At 43.0% G+C, this 18,593-nt stretch overlaps 1 protein-coding gene across 1 annotated transcript in view; it reads right to left on the bottom strand.

Moving 5' to 3' along the window:
* smchd1 (structural maintenance of chromosomes flexible hinge domain containing 1) overlaps window positions 1-18,593 on the bottom strand; it is a 130,026-nt gene that overhangs the window by 93,403 nt on the left and 18,030 nt on the right. Inside the window, exons 3-12 of the mRNA XM_055633455.1 lie at window positions 16,339-16,500; window positions 16,121-16,203; window positions 14,260-14,393; window positions 12,791-12,905; window positions 10,405-10,524; window positions 9,358-9,524; window positions 7,507-7,597; window positions 3,434-3,644; window positions 2,552-2,669; window positions 938-1,121 (exon numbers count right to left, since the gene is read on the bottom strand). Of these exons, the coding sequence (XP_055489430.1) occupies window positions 938-1,121; window positions 2,552-2,669; window positions 3,434-3,644; window positions 7,507-7,597; window positions 9,358-9,524; window positions 10,405-10,524; window positions 12,791-12,905; window positions 14,260-14,393; window positions 16,121-16,203; window positions 16,339-16,500 (1,385 nt within the window). The remainder of the gene's footprint in view (window positions 1-937; window positions 1,122-2,551; window positions 2,670-3,433; window positions 3,645-7,506; window positions 7,598-9,357; window positions 9,525-10,404; window positions 10,525-12,790; window positions 12,906-14,259; window positions 14,394-16,120; window positions 16,204-16,338; window positions 16,501-18,593) is intronic.

Below are 18,593 nucleotides of genomic sequence, written 5' to 3'. Positions count from 1 at the left end.
TCTCAGCCTTGAAAATATCCAACAATTCAGCAAAGACAACTCTTCGGATTCACAATTCTCATGATTAATCTCTGCACGTGAAAAGATCCCTTCTTAATGAAATTTTGTGCAAAACCCTTTGTCCTAGTTCTAGAGTTGTTTACCAACGCTAACCATCTTCAAGCATCGACCCAGCCAAGTCCCATTAGATTCGTAGGTTTCAATGAGATCACCTTTCATTCAAAATCCAAAGAGAACGCCCATCCTTCACACTAAATTGGTCCCACCAATCTTGAGGAAGACCGATTGCTTCCACTGCTCAGAGCTTTTATGATTTTATTCGACTCTTTTAAACTCCTGCAGATACAAGCCTAGCCAATCTGATCCTTCACTGCAACATAACAGACATTCTAGATATCAGTTTCATCTTTCGTTTCAAAATATGAGGCAATTTTATTCAAGAATTCATGCCAGCTCTCAGAGCAATTCCATTCCTCAGTTAATTTCCTCAGAAAACCATTTAGCAACTTTTCTCTGAAATGCTTCCAAACATTTTCACCATTCTCAAAATAGAGACTAATGCCACACACCATTTCAGATGTGATCTCAGCAATTATTTTTTGCTGATGCATAACCTCCCTGCACTTGCATTCAAACAACCCTGCAAATAATAACATTACCTATCAAATCTCTGCTGTACTAGCATTTTAACCAATTAAGAACCAGGACTCCCCAATTCCCCTGCATCTCAGAGCTTTTACTTAATTTAGATAATGATCTTTACAATTTTTCTTGTGCTATACTTTATGTTCTATGAAATAAAGCTGTACAATAAGAATCATGATCGTGGCAAAATAAAAGTTTGATGGGTTACAAATCAATTTAATACAAACAACATAATTTAATATAAAATATAATTATGCAACCAGAACCAAATAAACAACTTAGGTTTTATTACCTGGCCATTCACAACACGTGTGAAAAGTGTGTTCTTATCCTTCAACTTCAGTTCTAAATCCATAAACGTCAGCTTGTTGGTGCTGACCTGAAATTTATCATTGGTGAAAAGTACGCCCGAAATCCTGTTGAAACATTCCAGTGCCACAAGTCCTCTTTTCTTGGGAGGTGAGCAAAATTCAAAACTAGAAAAGCAAGGAATTATCATGTGGATTCTTGTCAGTATATACTGCAGATTCAAAAACTAAATAATACTTCCTGAACTTGACAGTTTTGATTTGAGGCACAGTCTAACTGAAGCAATTGTATGAACCTTTCTTGGGTTTTGAAATTTTAGAGGGAAAAAAGGTGAGCAGGAAAGCAGAATTCTTTGCCACAGATGGCTGTGGGGGCCAAGTCATTGGGTATTTTAATTGGAGAATGACAGATTCTTGATTAGCAAGTGTGTCAAGGGTTATGGTGAGATGGAAGGAGAATGGGGTTGAGAGGGAAAGATAAATCAGCCAGGATTGAATGGCAGAGTGGACGCAGTGGGCTGGATGGCCTAATTCTGCTCCTAAAAAAAGCCACTTGGCAGCAGATTTTGCAATAAAAGATATTTATAAATATCCCATTTAAACAAAAAAGTTAAAATTAAGATAAAAACATTCACTAAAAGTGTTCAGGTGCAGAGTTTGAGATAAAGTGCTGATTACACTTGTAGGGCCGAGATGGTCTGTTTCCGTGCTGTAATTGTTATATGGTTATACATAGACTATATTCAGAAATCTCCTCCCTTCCCCAATTTTCAATCTGACTAAACTGTGTGTTCCTTTGGATAACTGATTTAAGAACTTCAAAAAGCATTGTCAAAGTCAAATATTTTATCAATTCAGTGATAGCTTCATACTTGAATTATAAAGTTTAAATCTCCAAGTATGGAGACGTAAATAAAAAATAAAACATGGAAGTGGAAAATGTAACTATGTGGAGTCCTGACCCATTTAAAATCAAAACCTACAAATTTTACATCAAATTCCTATATGTTGCAAGGACTGCAATTGAGAATGACATTGAGTAGGAGAATATAATTTAAGTACAAAAGCAATGTGATAGGATAAGGAAATCATTCAGTTACTTTATGGATCAAGCAGTCTGAAAGGACAATCTCCAACATCTAAAAAGAGTGAAAAAAAAACCCATAGCTTAGGCGGTTATAACAGACAGTGTTACCATAATTTCAAGTGAATAAGGTAATCATTGAAGCCATGCTGTTTAGGTCAAGTTCAAAAGGTTGGTCATTTAATCAACATAATCAATTAAGTGTGGACTGTAGAATGGGCCAATCCTTTGTTTTTCCTAGACTTAGTTCAGCTTACTACCCCTACAGGGTGGCCATAAGCGCAACAAGAATAACGTATTAACAGAGAACTTTAATACCAAAATATCCCATATCAAGATGGAGCAGACTGCAGTACCCTGGCATTGAATGGTATGCTAGGGTTCCATCAGGAACTAATTAGCACCCATTAAAAGACTCAATAGTTGTGAAATCGTAGCCTTATAAGATGATTACCTATGGGGAGAAAACAAATATACCATTAGCAAAACAAAGTATAATAATGCATATTCTTACTCTTCCACTGTGGTGTATGGTATTAATCTCCCATTCCAAAAGCATTCAAATATTGGCCGTTTTCCCCTGGCACCTCTATCGGCAATATAGCAATCTTCCTCATCATCTTCAGCCACACCTAGAAAATCAAAAATATCCAGCTTGAAAAAGTCATAGACTAATTAGCAGCAATTCCTTCACTACCACTGTTACCAAAGTACATTAAAAATGAAATGTCCACATGATATACAAATTAAATTCACATGAACCAAAAGACCAAAGTTAGCTTTGATACTAAGCTACAAAATAAATTGATATAACTTCATGAAGCAGAAAAAAAGGTCAAAAATCTCCAACATTACTCAGGGTTTAGAAGCACTGGATTGGTACATAATGGACATTTAGCAATATGTACATCAAAATCTAATTATTAAGGCTTACAATAATGTCTAAGAGACGTAAAATGGATCACCTAAAATATAAATATAACTGTATGGTCAAAATTACTACAGATTTATTAATAACCAAACTGGTAATGCTTGAATTCTCAAACATTTTAGACACCACATTTGTCATTACTTGTACTTTGTTGCAAAATATAGCAAAAGTTTATGAAAACACTTCCTGCTTTAGCAATGCATGATTTAGGTGTGTGAAGTTCAAGGTATCTTGTCCATAAAAACAGTCAGTTCCTTACCTTCCTTATATAATGCATTTAAACCATGTCAGATGGATTAGGAAAGGTTGGAGACTGAAAAAAATCTGATCAAAATATACACCAATAATGTATTAATTCCAACAAAGACTGCAAATGTAGGAAAATATTCAAACTGTTCCACGTTAGAATGAAGGCCGCCCACCTCATCAATTATTTGGCTATTGAAAAGACAAAAACGTTCTTACTGAATGGGCAGCTAATGTCTTCAGGGTAGGTTTCTTTATCATACAGGAAAGGATGATAACGTATTACTCCTTCTACAACACCTTCACCTTCCACGTGTGCTTTAAACTCAAAGCTGTCAGCGGCAGTGTTGATGAACAGAGTTTGCATGTCATCTTTTATTTCTCTGAGATTGACAATCTTAGGGACTTTTCCCTTCTCAAACATTGAGATCTAATACAAAAAGGGACAAATAAAAAGCTAGTTAGAATGGAAAATGCATTGCAATAATGACAAAGTTGCACCATTAGATCAAATTGCAAAGCAATTAATTATTGAATAAATTTGCAATTCAGCACAATCTCTGTTCCTTAATATATTTAAATAATAATCTTTGTTCCTTAATATAATTAAATATATTTCAATAACAAATGATTAGAAAATGAATAAGCCCAAGCAAGCAACACTGCTTAATGACTAAAAAAAAAGCAGTGAGCATAACTTCCAATTTTGCTCAGTGCTGCCAATTCCTGAAGTCAGTAACAAACCACCTCAGATGCTACATCCATCTAGTAATTTCATACATATTTATGCAACACTTTTATCATGGTGGAAAGGTATTTGGGCAATTCAGGGGAACATACATTTGACAAAACATACAAGGCCAGTGCAAAGTGAGCCTCCTCCACCTCATCCATGCCGATCAAAAGCCCATTTACACAAATTCCTTTTGTCCGCATTATCCTCTTCTCCATTATTATCCAAATGCTGTAAATGTATCTTGCTCTACCACTTCATTAGTTCATCTCATATAACCAACACCATATGAGAAAATCATACCCCTCAGATCTCCAACTCAAATTCTAAAAATATTTTTAATATATTTAGAAGAAAAAAAGCACTACATCAAGATTTAAATTAAATAATCATAGAATAAATTATTATAATTGACTGGTATTTCCCATCTAATCAATTGACCAATTAAAAATTGCCTCTACTTTTTATTTTTCCAATATGTATATAACTTTTGCAACTGATTCAGTCGCCACAGCTAGATGCAGGAAGATTGTTCCCGATGTTGGGGAAGTCTAGGACAAGGGGTCACAGCTTAAGGATAAGGGGGGAATCCTTTAAGACGGAGATGAGAAAAACATTTTTCACACAGAGAGTGGTGAATCTCTGGAACTCTCTGCCACAGAGGGTAGTTGAGGCCAGTTCATTGGCTATATTTAAGAGGGAGTTAGATGTGGCCCTTGTGGCTAAAGGGATCAGGGGGTATGGAGAGAAGGCAGGTGCGGGATACTGAGTTGGATGATCAGCCATGATCATATTGAATGGTGGGGTGCAGGCTCGAAGGGCCGAATGGCCCACTCCTGCACTTATTTTCTATCTATATTACTAAATCTCTGATCTTGACCGCTTTTGGCCGACTGTGCTGCGATATCCGAGAGAACGCCACCACCTACGGCCGTCATTTTTGGCCACCTCGCTCAGAGCCCCCCTCCGCCGTATGAGTGCGGAGGATTTTTTCCGTCGATGAAAAATTAGAAATATTAATGTTTTTATAAAATTCCCCATTCTCTCTGCTGCCCCTGCTGGCGGCAGGGGGAGGGACTATAAAACCAGGAAGTGTCGTGCCTCATTCAGTCTCTGCCAGACCAGGAAGCGAGAAGGTCACGGCTCTCTGAGCTGCGAATAACACTGAATGTACGTCTACTCCACGGTGAGTCCTCTTGATGCAGCTGTAAAGTGGCTGCAGCCCTTTTTAACAGGTTTGTGTTCACAAAATGAATTTTGGTTGTCGGGTGTCTGCAGCCCAATTGTTTGCCTCGCCTTTTTTTTTTAACAAGTTTGTGCTCACAAAATGAATTTTGGCTGTCGGGTGTCTGCAGCCCAATTGTTTGCCTCGCCTTTTTTTAACAAGTTTGTGTTCACAAAATGAATTTTGGTTGTCGGGTGTCTGCAGCCCAATTGTTTGCCTCGCCTTTTTTTTAACAAGTTTGTGTTCACAAAATGAATTTTGGTTGTCGGGTGCCTGCAGCCCAATTGTTTGCCTCGCCTTTTTTTAACAAGTTTGTGTTCACAAAATGAATTATGGTTGTCGGGTGTCTGCAGCCCAATTGTTTGCCTCAACTTTTTTCAATGTCTATAATTGTTTGCCTCCCTTTTTTCTAGCCCTCTGGAAACCAGTACCTTCAGCCTGCAACACCCATACTAGCGCACCAGACAGCCCCCCCACTGGCGAGCAGTATTGGAATTGGTGGAGAGGTGGAATATTCAGTGGAGGCCCAGGTCCCGTCTCTCTCTCTCTCCCTCATCACTTACACCTCTCCTCTGCGGCAATGGCGGTCCCGTCTACCCGTCCTCCGGGTCCGTCTCCTCTGAAGTAACTCACTGAAGTAACTCGCCCTCACAGCCTTCTCGGAGAAGATCTTCTCCACCAGCTCATCGAAACTCGTGCTGCTCACTGTGTTGAACACCAATTTCACCCACCCCCCACTCGCGAGCAGGCAGGTGGGCCGGTGGGCAGGGCGGAGACAGGCTGAGCGGCAGTAATGGGCGGGCAGGGACGGGCAGCGTGGCAGCAACTGGCAGTCGGACAGGATGGCAGCTGTGCCGGAGTGGGCAGAGGGAGGTAGGGCGAGTCGGGTTGCAGAGTGGCCGAGCAGTTTCCACGGAGTTTGAGTAACTCACATACACACACACACGCACACAATGCAAACTGGTCCAATCGTCAAGTAAACCACAGCTCACAATGAATGACATGTGGAGGAAGGAACTGCAGATGCTGCTTTTTATGGATGGAGGGAGTGACTGAGGGTAGGAGAGAGGTGAGGGAGGGGAGAAGGAGAGGGGAAAGAAAAGAGAGGGTGAAGAGGAGGGGGAAGGAGTGCTGGGGATGAGGAAAAATGAGCCGTGCCTGCACAGTTGGGGGATATGCGTGAGTGGTGCAATATTGCGTTGGGGTGACAGGTTGCATTGGGGGAATGAGCGAGTGGTGGAACATTGCATTGGGGAACGGGTTGTGTTGGGGGACCAGGCCTCCTGTGCGACAGGGACGCAACGGGTCCCAATTAGTCTAGTTCTTAAAACTAGATTAGATTTTTCACCATGGAATGATACAATCATCCGGCATTATTCAAGCCCTTCATATTCTTGATTCAACAAGTTTTAGAAAACTGACCTATTCCACTCAACTTAAATCTACATTTTAAAATCCATAAGAAAAAAAGACCAAAGCAAGCGGTCTGAAGGTGGACCTGCAGTGTCATAGGTCAATTTGAAAGATCTATTGCTGGTGGACTGAACACTCACTAAAATACAAGGAATCCTGGCCCACGGTGCATGCAGAAAAAACAGATACAAGAGATTTTAAAGCTACCATTCTTTTCAATTAAAAACAATATTTGAATAAAACCAAAAATTGACCAATAGGCCCTTCAACATGTTTCTGCCATTCGATAAGATCGTGATTGATCTACCTCCATACCATCATCTCATCTAATTTCCAAATCCTTTCTATACAGAAATCTGTTTGCATGCAATCATTGATCGAGCATCCACAACAGTGTATCGTAAAAAAAATTCAACAATTCATAGGCCCACAAACAAACACATTTCTCATTTTAGTACTAAGTGCCCCATTTCTGATTCTGAAACTGGATCTTTCCAGTTCCCTCTGCTTGTTGAAAACCACACTGCATCCTGTGTAGGATAGTGTTAATGTGCAGGGATCGCTGGTCAGTGCGGACTTGGTGGGCTGAAAGGCCCGTTTCCGCTCTATATCTAATCTAATCTAAAGAATAGAACCTTACTTGATATTGTCTCCTTGTTTGAATGGGAAAGACAAAACTGCTAAACCAGGAACCCATCTAGTGAATCTTTGCTGAATTCCCTCCAATGGGCATTTAAAAAAATATAGGAAACTGAATGCACACGGCACTCCAAGTGTGGTCTCAGACAGTCTTTATAATAATTCTCGTAAGATATTTACTCTTGCACTAATCGACGAGTAAAAAAGGCACAAAATTCAGACAACATTATTATTTTTCGCTTAATTCTCCCGGGAGGCGGTACAAAAGGATTACAAACTTGCCTGTATGTCAATATTGTTGAAAAAACCCGTTTCTTTAGTGCCCCCCATGTCATTTCCTTTGGGTCCATGAATGTAGTAGTGATATATGTGCCTACGAAAAACGCAAAATTCGTATATTTTTCACAAATGTTAAGTTTGTCAGTAATACAGCAAAAGCAGAATAAAAAATACAATCTGAAATAAATAGGTTTTAAACACCAAGGAGATAACATGCCTTCAGAAGCCGTACAAGTGTATTCAAGTCCTTCAAGTGTTTAAAGACAAAAATATCAATTTTGGCTTCTAGGATGAGCAGACTCAGGATACGCAATACAAGCATGTATTTCAAGAGGGCTTGTATACAAAAACAGGGATGTAATGCTGAGGCTCTATAAATCGTTGGTCAGGCCGCATTTGGAATTTTGTGAGCAATTTTGGGCACCATACTGAGGAAGGATGTGCTGGCTCTGGAGAGGGTCCAGAGGAGGTTTACAAGAATAATCCCAGGAATGAGTAGGTTAACATATGATGACCATTAGGTGGCATTGGGCCTGTACACGCTGGAGTTTAGAACAATGAGGGGGGACCTCATTGAAAAGTACAGAATAGTGAAAGGCTTGGATAGAGTGGATGTTTCCACTCGTGGGAGAGTCTGGGACTAGAGGTCACAGCCTCAGAATTAAAGGACGTTCTTTTAGGAAGAATATGAGGAGGAATTTCTTTAGTCAGAGGGTGGTGAATCTGTGGAATTCTTTGCCACAGAAGGCTGTGGAGTCCAACTCAGTGGATATATTTAAGGCAGAGATTGATAGATTCTTGCTTAGTACTAGTGTAAGAAATCCAGCGTTGCCCTCTCACGTGTGGGGGCCTACACATGCTGCTTAAGAAAACTCTCCCGATCACTTCTGAGGAATTGCACCCCATCTGAACCCATCATGCTACGATTTTCACAATCTATATTAGGAAAGTTAAAATCCCCTGCTACAACAACCTTATTTGACCTGCAGCTGTCTGCAATCTCTCGGCACATTTGTTCTTCTAATTCCCGTTGACTATTCGGGGGTCTTTAATACACCACCAACAAAGTGATCATCCTTTTCTTGTTCCTCAGCTCCACTCATATAGTCTTACTAGACGAACCGTCTGTAATGTCATCTCTCAACACAGCTTTGACATCCTCCTTAACCAACAATGCAACTCCCCCTCCTATTTTTTCCCTCACCCCTGTCTCTCCTGAAGCTCCTGTACCCCAGAATATTGAGCTGTCAATCATGCCCCTCCCTTAACCAGGTTTCAGTCATGGCTACAACATCCCAGTCGCTCATACCTATCCATGCCCTGAGCTCATCTGCCTTACCACCCATCAGGCCCCTTGCATTAAAATATGTGCCGTGTAAACCAACCCTCCTTCCTCGCTCTCTGCCGTTCACCTGCCTATTCTGTCCACTAACCTTTCCCACACCACCCTCAATACCAACTTTTAGCCTCTCACGTGCCTTTGTCCTGCACGAGATCCCACCCCCCCTGCCAATCTAGTTTGAAGCCTCCGTGTCAGTGGAACAAATATCTGGTTAGGAAGGTTAAAAAATGGCAAAACTTTGCAATAATCCAAGTATTGCATTGGGGCAAAACACAACTCCAACTTGTATTTCAAAATTATTTCAAAAAATGTGGTGTGGAAACTGTCAAATTATGTTATTTCCACTCGATGCACCCCTTTAGAAAGCAAATTACAAATCAGCACGAAATATTTCAAATTACATGGACAGAAATAGGTTCTTATACACTATCAGGATAATATGCATTTACATCCATATTTGAAAGCCTCAGGACAGTTTGTGGTAACACTGATGAGGAACACTTGCTACTTACGCCAATTGTCTTGTCCAAAGATGAAAGTAGCTCTTCAAGTATTGTACATGGGCTTGCTGAACTCCTGTGATTACTACTGCAGTAAAACTTTCCTTTTCTTTTTCTTCTATAATGAGACTATGAAGGAATCGTTCATCTTCAGTAGTGACATGCATTGAATCAGTTGGCTATTGATAAAGAAACATTTAACACAGCATAACAATTTTTTGTTACTTATTTGCAAAATATTATGCACCAAGATTTCTAAATGCATTCACCATCTAACTCAACTGCCAAATTCAATTCAATTCAATTCAATTTTAATGTCATCGCACAAATACAAGTATCAGTACAACGAAATGCAGTTTTGCGTCAGTCCGTAGTAGTTGTACATAAAGAGAAAAAAATAAATAAATAAATAAATAAATAAAAATAAAAAATAAAATAAAAAATGAGTGTGAAAATATGCACACTGCCTGAACAAACATACATGTACAAAAAATGTCAATTAACCCATTTAAATTCAAACTGGATTGTGACTTAAGATATTAGCTTAGAAACAGGTCCTTTGACCCAGCGAAACCACGAACATTTCGTACCCTAGACCAATTTTTTTACTGATGTCAATTAACCTACAAACCTGTACATTTTTGGAGTATGGAGGAAACACAAGCACCTGGATAAAACCCATGCGGTCACAGCAAGAACGTACAAACTCTGTACAGACAGGAGGCGTGGTCAGGATTGCACCCGGGTCTCGGGTACTAAGGCAGCAACACTACCGCTGTGCCATTGTGCCGCCTTCAAACTGAGATTAAACCGTGTCAGATTCCTCCTCCCTATTAGTAAATCGCATGCAATAAGATTTAATTTCAATTCAAATTCCACTTTGCTGCCAGGTACATTCAATTATCAATGGGAAAAATATAAAACATTAATTTTAAGATTGTATTATTCAAAATCTATTGGGAATAAAGTCACAAGACGAGTCACATTTCCCCCCTCAGTCATTGACCTATTTTTAAAAACAGATTGGTGCTTTAACATGAAGGCCTCAGAAACACCTACCTTTCTGTTCCTGATGAACCCACTGTATATTGCCTCCTTATTTTTTTCTTTCTTTTCAAAATCGTCTTTTGAAAGTATTAGCTCATGTACATCTTGTGAATCTATTGGTTTGGTTATCATCTGGAGAAATAAGACAATCATTTTTCAATGGCATAGTTTTTCATCAAAACATTGTATTAAATAAAATGTAATTGCGACGATTAGTGAAGATTGCAAGGACTGTAATTTTGAATTAACTCAAATATCCCTGAACACCTAGCATTTTGTAAACTACACCGTTGCATTACTTGTAAAAATGAGGATGCAATTTATGCAAACTAACAGGCATACCAGGCACGTGCCGTCAGGGGAGGCAAGGTAGGCACTCTGCCTATCCTTACTAAAATTATAAAATGGTAATTATTAAATATAAATAGTAAAGGCACGGGAGAATTATGCCTAACTAAGAGATCGATCTCTTAGGTGGGCATAATTCTCCATGCCTTTCATGCGCAGTACATGCAATACCCGTAAGTGTGTGCAACCCACGTGCCATCAACGCTGCTTCAAGCCGTCAATGACAAGGGGAGCTGAAGGCAGCTGAAATTGTGCCTTTGCACAGTGGACTGTGTACTGCGCATGCGCAGCAGCCTACTATGCATGCGCGGCGCAAGTTTCTTGGAGGGTTTTTCAAGTATGGATTGTCATTATCTTAAGAAACAAAGAGAGAAGAATGGAGTTTGTGTACAAATAATGTGGTAAGTAGATTTCTTTGAGCTATTTGTTTTTAAATACCTTATTTCCTGGCAATGAAGACAAATTTTTGCCCAAAAATAAGGCACGAAAATTTACATGCGTATTGGAGGCAGAAGGTTAGGTTGTTAGCCAAGTAAGATAGACTTGGCTATTCCCCAGTACAGCACCATCAAGAACGATGTTGCTGTACTGAGGGATAGCCAAGTCTATCCCTCATTGCTGGCAGCTGATGGTAAGCGGCTGTAAAGTGGAAAGCGGCTGTAAAAGGACAAGAGTTCCTTTCAAAGCGTGTGATGAGTCTGGCCAGGGATAAAGTTGCAGGGAGGGCAGGAGCGTTGAGAAGGAGAGGGCCGGGGATCATGCCAGCAACCAGCTCAAGAGCGGGACAGCGGGCGATGGATAACAGGACAACGGCAAGTAACCTCAATTGGTCCCTTGTTCTCGCTGACGCAGGAGTAAACTCCACCGCCCGTTGTCCTGTTATCCATCGCCCGCTGACCCGCTCCCCCCTATGATCTTTGCTCTTGAGCTGGTCCCCTCACTGTCCGGTCTACATTGAAAGACACGGACCGGGCAATGAATGCGATGCAGTGTCACCCAGCGCAGCAATTGAGGCCATGTCCTGCTCCTGGCGGCAGTCGGAATTTAAGGATTTACGGGAAGCGGCTGACATGAGTGAGACCAGCGAGCAGCAGGAGAGAGGTGTTCAGATGGAGAGCACTGCCAGAGGTGAGCGGGCCGACAGAAAGCGCTGAGGTCCCGGCGGCCGCTTGCAGCCACCCGAGTTACTTCCCTCCCCGGCCACAATGCGGTGGCTCCGCGCCCGGCAGTGGTGAGTGAGTGGGTTGCCGGCATGATCCCGACCCCTTCCTTCTCAATGCTCCTGCCCTCCCCCAACTTTACCCCTGGCCAGACTCCCCACAGGCTGTGAAAGGAACTCTTCCCCCCAATTGGTCTCTTAAACTAGTATTGTCATTAAATAAGATCACAACTGATTCAACTTGTCCCGGTGTGCTACCATTTTTCCCGCCATCTCTCCACCTGCCGTCACCCTCCACCCCCCCACCCATCCAGTAATTCAGAATGAAGGAGACTTGGAAGCCTTGGGCAAATTGAATTGCTACTTTCTTAATTAATTTATTTTTTGAGCGTGAGAAATTCTGTCCTGCCAGCCTTCTTTCAAAATGTATCAACTCAATATGGGGGTGCGTCTTTGATGCAGGTGTTCCTTCATTGCCGGGAAATATGGTACTTTATTAAGAGATATGGCTTTTGAAGACTTTATAAAAGTCGACTGACAGCTTACCTCTGGAGAAAAATCTGCGCATCCGCGGTTTAAGACTTAAGAAAAAGCCGACTGACAGCTTAACCCGAGTAATTACTCACGGCACGTGCCTGAAGCATACTAATGTTCAATTCAAAATTATTCCGAATATTTACGTGTTTTTCTTTGTAATGGTAGTTATGGGTTTCTACAAACATTTTAAATCCAAAACAAAAATGATAATTACAGAGAAATTTAACAAAATCTCACAATGCATCATTTTAAGATTGGAATGGCATTTTGATTTCCAATGGCAAGACCAAGAACAAATAAAAGCAATATTTCAATATTGAATGCTTGTTGATATATTTAAATGTATTAACTTACTCTGGTTGACTGACCAATGAAGAAAACTGCTTGTTTCCCACCAACACCAAAATAGGAAATGTCACTATTGAGACTACGAGGTACCACAGGCGGTCGAATATACCCCGAATGGTCACTGAGAAAAGAATAATACTTTCATTTTGAAGAGAAATAATGTGTACATATGGAATTATTCCAGAAAAGAGCATATTTTGTTACGTGACGTCATGGGCTAGAGGGAGTGTCCTGTTACTTAAGGTCATCTCACCTCAAGACCTTAAGGTAGTCAACTGGTAGCTGAGCCCGAGTGAACAACCTTGCTCAGCTACAGCAACACTGTTATTATAGTTAGCGCACCACCTAACTCACCACTGTGTCACACACTGAATACACTGACTGTTTGAAAGGGGGGGGGGGGGGGCGCAGGAGAGGGGGGGGGGCCTGACGGAGAGGAGGGGGAAGGGCTGAGGGGGGGGGAGGGCGGGAAGGGAGAGGGGGGGGGGCGGAGAGAGAGGGGGGGGGGGGGCCTTTATTCACCACATTTGGGATGTCGCTACAGCTGGTGATCCCCAACTGTCCAATTGGGGGCGGAGAGAGGGGGGGGCGCAGAGGGGGGGGGGGGCAAGAGGGGGGGGGGGGGGGGCAAAAAGGAGAGGGGGGGGCAAAGAGGGAGGGGGGGGGGGAGGGGGGGGGGGGGAGGGGGGGGGGGGGGGGGAGAAGAGGAGGGGGGGGGGGGGCAAAGAGGGAGGGGGGGGCAAAGAGGGAGGGGGGGGAGAAGGAGGGGGGGGGGGGGGGGAGAGGGGGGGGGGGGGGAGGGGGGGGGGAGGGGGGGGGAGGGGGGGGGAGGGGGAGAGAGGGGAGGGGGAGGAGGGGGGAGAGAGAGGGGGAAGGGGAGAGAGGAGGGGGGGGGCGGAGAGAGGGAGGGGGGAGGGGTGAGAGGGGGAGGGGGAGGGGGGAAGAGGGGGGGGGAGAGAAGAGGGGGGGTAGGGGGAGGGGAGAGAGGGGGCAGGGAGAGAGAGGAGGGGATCGGGGCGGGGCAGCTCGCAGGAGAGGGGGGCACGTCACTCGCAGTGCAGACGCAGCACGTAGCCATTGTGGCGGCGGCAAAAATCGCCCGCGAAATGTGAAAAATGTCGGCGTTTTTTTGGAGGAGAGCCGGGCGGCAACAGCCGTTATGGTGGCTGGCCAGCAGGAGGCCAAAAAATTAGTGAGGGGGGGGGGGGGGGGAAACGACACATTTTATTAAAAATGTGTACAGAAAAATGTCTAAATGTAATGAAGAGTGGCTATGCGAATGTAAAAGTGAAATAGCTAGCGAAATGGAAAAAATCTCGGAGTTTTGGCGTGTGGTTTTGGCGGACCAACAAATCAAAGGCCAAAATTCTAATCTGACACACACCCCCACACAGTTTTAAAAGTATATAGATTAAGCAATATAAATCAGTAACTTAATTCAAAGAAATAATTACATTTATATCTGGGAAACAAACCTTTCAATATCGTCCTCTGTTCTGGTAAACTTGGAAAGCCGATACACAGCCCAGTTGTTAAGTTGTTTGGACGTCATTCCCCTCCCATTATCAATTACAGCCACAGCTGGCTTACCTTGAGATTCATCAAACAACTTAAAAAAACAAAACAAACAGTAAACAACAGTTAACGGGCACAGAAATTCAACATCAAATATAAAAATCACACAGCACAGAAGGCCAATAAGTTTTCAAGTTTGCCCTTTTGTAAAAATTAATAAAACAAATTCCATACACCATGAATCTCAAATTCTTATAACACAAGAATCAGTCAGGAGCAGGCCAGTCATTCCAACCTGCTCAGCCATTTGATGAGGTCATGGCTGATCCAATCTAGGTCACACTATTTTCTTGCACTATCCCCTTATTTTTTGACTCCCTTGTTTAAATGTGTGGCAATCTATGCCTGCAATATATTAAATGACTGCCACAAATCCCTGGGGAGAGAGACACCAGATACACAACCATCAAGAAAATAAAAACACAAGTGCTTGATAAAATGCCTGCATGCACAGGAGGAGAGACACTGGTACCCTAGTGTGTAAATTTGCATCCTGTGCACAGATACGACATTTAGGCTAAGGGATGAAATACTTGCAAGAGTCGGGATGGGAGGAGGTGCAGCCAAGCAAACTATGGAAGTCAGTGGGTTTGATGTCTGTGCCCTGTAACGGAGACAGATCACGAAAGGAGACGTGACAGAAATAGTCCAAGTAAATCTGGAGGACAGGATGGAAGTTAGTAGTAAAGTTGATGAAATTAATGAGTTTTGCACAGAGGCAGGGGGCAGCCTGACCTGCCAAGTTCTTTCAGCACCAAGCAGATGCTGGAATCATGAGCAAAACGTTTCCTGTTTCACCATCAGGAAAATAAATTCCTTCTCAATTTGAAATCGGTGATCTCTTATTAGAAACTTATTTTCTTTACAAGGCTATCCAGAATATCTTGGCAATATCTACCCCAAATTCTACATTTTAGCAAAATCGCCTCTCATTTTTACATGCAAGTTTGTAATGGAAATGTCTTAACCTATGCTGCAATCATAGGTCTAATCAGTGAAGTGACTAAAATACCTCCAACTGGTAAAATATTTACAGCATGGCAAGCAACACCAACACCTCTGCGTCTTTAGAAGGCTTGGGAAGTTCAGCATGTCCCCAACAACTCTCTCTCACCTACTTCTACAGATGTGCATAGAAAGCATTTGATCGGGATACATCACAGCATGGTTTGGCAACAGCTCCATGCATGACTGCAATAAATTGCAGAGTATTGTGGACAAAGCCCAAACCATCATACAAACCAACCTCCCTTCCATTCACCCAATTTATTCCTACACTGCCTCGTCAAGGCCACCAGCTTAATCAAGGAAGAGTCGCACACATAGGGCAAAAGGCATAGAAGTTCGAAAACACACACCTCCAGATTCAGGGATAGTTTCTTCCCAGCTGTTATCAGGCAACTGAATCATCCAAGCACCAATAGAGAGTAGGCCTGAACTACTATCTGCCTCGTTGGAGACCCTCGGACTATCTTTGATCAGACTTTACTGGCTTTATCTTGCACTAAACGTTACTCATATTATTCCCTTAATCATGTATCTGTACATTGTGAATGGCTCGATTGTAATCATGTATTGTCTTCCCATTGACTGGTTAGTATGCAACAAATGCTTTCCACTGTATCTTGGTAAACATGACAATAAACTAAACTCAACTAAATTCATAATTTATTACAAAAATATGAACACGAAAACATTGGAATTCAAATTGGAAAAGATTGTCAAGTTTATGATATAAACTTTAATCTACATCCTACTCACCAGTCGGACCTGTATAGTACGAATACCTTTCTTGGCCGCTGTTGCAGACAATGAATTATCTATCAATTCAGCGAAGGCAAATGCTGTTTTTAAAGAGAAAAAAATGTATAAACTAATCTTTCTAACACAAGAAATTCTGAACAAGCAATATATAATGGGTTTCAATTTAGCATTATTTGTCATAAAATCAAATTAAAAGAGTGCTGGATGTAACTTACGTAAAGGAGTCTGTCCTTCACTGGCATAGTATTCATACATGCCACTTTTAACCAATGTATCATAGTGAGGAAGAAAATCAATTCTTTCCCTTGTTGCCGAGGGCAGTATTTGGTCTGTTGAATGAAGTATATACAAGGTGGTTCCATCTTTGACACATTTATCTATATTGGAAAAATAAAGATTTGAATAAATTTACTGTTAGTGTACAGCAACTTAAATGTCATAGCCAATATTTCAAGTTCACAGATAAGATAATGGCATTGAAGAGACTTTTAGATAGACATATGGATATGCAGGGAATGGAGGGATATGGATAATGAAAAGTAGATAAATGGTCTTGGCATCCTGTTCGGCACACTTTGTAGCTGAAAGGTCTGTTCTTGTGCTGTGCTGCACCATATACATGCTGCACAAAAATGAGTTGCAACTAAAAAGTAGCCTTAATGTCTTTCAAAATTTATATACTACTAGACCATGTGCAGACCCGTTGGGTCTGTTCCCCCAGCGTGCGGTTTGTGGGGGGGGGGGGGGGGGGGGGGGGGGGGGGGGGGGAGGGAGGCGGCATGCAGCGTCACACACTAACTACCCCCCCGCACTCATGCTAATGGAGGGGGGGGAGAGGGCAAGGGCAAGGGGGGGGGGTGGGGAGGAGAGGAGGGGGGGGGGGAGGGAGGGGGGGGGGAAGGAGGGGGGGGGGGGGAGGGGAGGGGGGGGGGAGGGGGGGGGGGGGGGGGGGGAGGGGGAGGGGGGGGGGGGGAGGGGGGGAGGGGAGGGGGGGGGGGAGAGGGGGGGGGAGAGAGAAGAGGGGGTGGAAAGGGAGAGGGTGGGGAGGAGAGGGAGAGGGGAGGGGGGATGGAAGGGAGAGAGGGAGGGGGAGAGGAGAGGTAGGGGGGGAGGTAGGAGGCGATGGAGGGGGAGAGGCGAGGGGAGGGGGGAGAGGAGAGGAAGGGGGGGAGGGGGGGGAGAGGAGAGGAAGGGGGGGGGGGGGGGGGGGGGGGGAAGAGGAGAGAGAGAGTGCCTTTTTACTTCAACCCAAACCCAAACAACCATTTGCAGGCAGTGCTTTTTTACCTCTAACCATATTTTCATTTTCAAACCAAATTAAGGGTACTCACAGTGCTGTAGACATTTGTCAGTGTCATTCAGAGCTCTTATTGAGGCACACCACTTGCAGAGACTGATTGAGGCACACCACTTGCAGAGACAGATTGAGGCACACCACTTCCTGGTTTTATAGTCCCACCCCCCCTCCCTCCAGCGGGGGCAGCAGAGAGAATGGGGAATGGTGTAAAAACATTAATATCTCTGTCAATTTTAATCGACGGGAAAAATCCTCGGCACACATGTGGCGGAGGGGGGTTCTGAGCGAGGTGGCCAAAAATGACGGCCGTAGGTGGCGACGTACTCTCGGAAACCGCAGCACAGAAAGCCAAAACCGGTCAAGAACAGAGTTTTAGTAATATATAGATTACATTTCACAAGGTTGCATATCTGTAATATTTTAGACAAATGTCCTGATTGACACCTACAAATCAACACATTTAAGAAACATGGAATCCAGTTGCTGGAATCTTGAACAAAAAACAGTGCATAATGAGCTCTGCAGCATCTGTGAAAGTAATAGATAAGATGCCATTTTGGATCGAGACCCTTCAGACTGATTGTGAATATGGGGAATGAAAGCTGGAAAAGAGAGGTGGGGGTTGAGGCAAAGGCTGCCAAATAAAAAGTGATTCCAGTTGACAGGGTGGGGAGGAGGGAGAAGAGATGATTGGCAAATAGGTGTTGCAAGTGACAAAGGTTAGAGGTGAAGGAGGAAAGGATAAGAAAAAAAGGGTGAAATGCAAAGCTGGGAAGGAGGGAAATATGGGACTGCATTGGGAGGCATGCAAACGGGGAATGCATTCTTCAGAGAGGATGGGAACGGTCACAAGGGTGGCGAGAGATGGTAGGAGAAATGTATGTGCCTCGGGGTGGGGGGTTAATTACTTGAAATTGGCGAAGGTAATGTTCACACAGTTGAGTTGTCAGCTACCAAGCAGAATATGAGGTTCTATTCTTCCATTTTGCATGTGGCCTTACACTGGCAATGAAAGCGGACACAATGAGAAAGGCCGGTATGAAAATGGAACCAGGAGCTAAAATGGTTAGTTACTAGGAACTCCAGCAGGCCTTGGAGATAGAGCGCAAGTGTTCAGTAAAATGGTCACTTGTCTACATTTGGTCTTGGGATGCAAAAGGAGACCACATGGGG

The sequence above is a fragment of the Leucoraja erinacea genome, chromosome 4 (assembly GCF_028641065.1).
Source record: "Leucoraja erinacea ecotype New England chromosome 4, Leri_hhj_1, whole genome shotgun sequence".
NCBI lineage: Eukaryota > Metazoa > Chordata > Chondrichthyes > Rajiformes > Rajidae > Leucoraja > Leucoraja erinaceus.
Note: the sequence above shows the minus strand (reverse complement) of the source record. Positions and strands in the feature narration are given on the sequence as shown.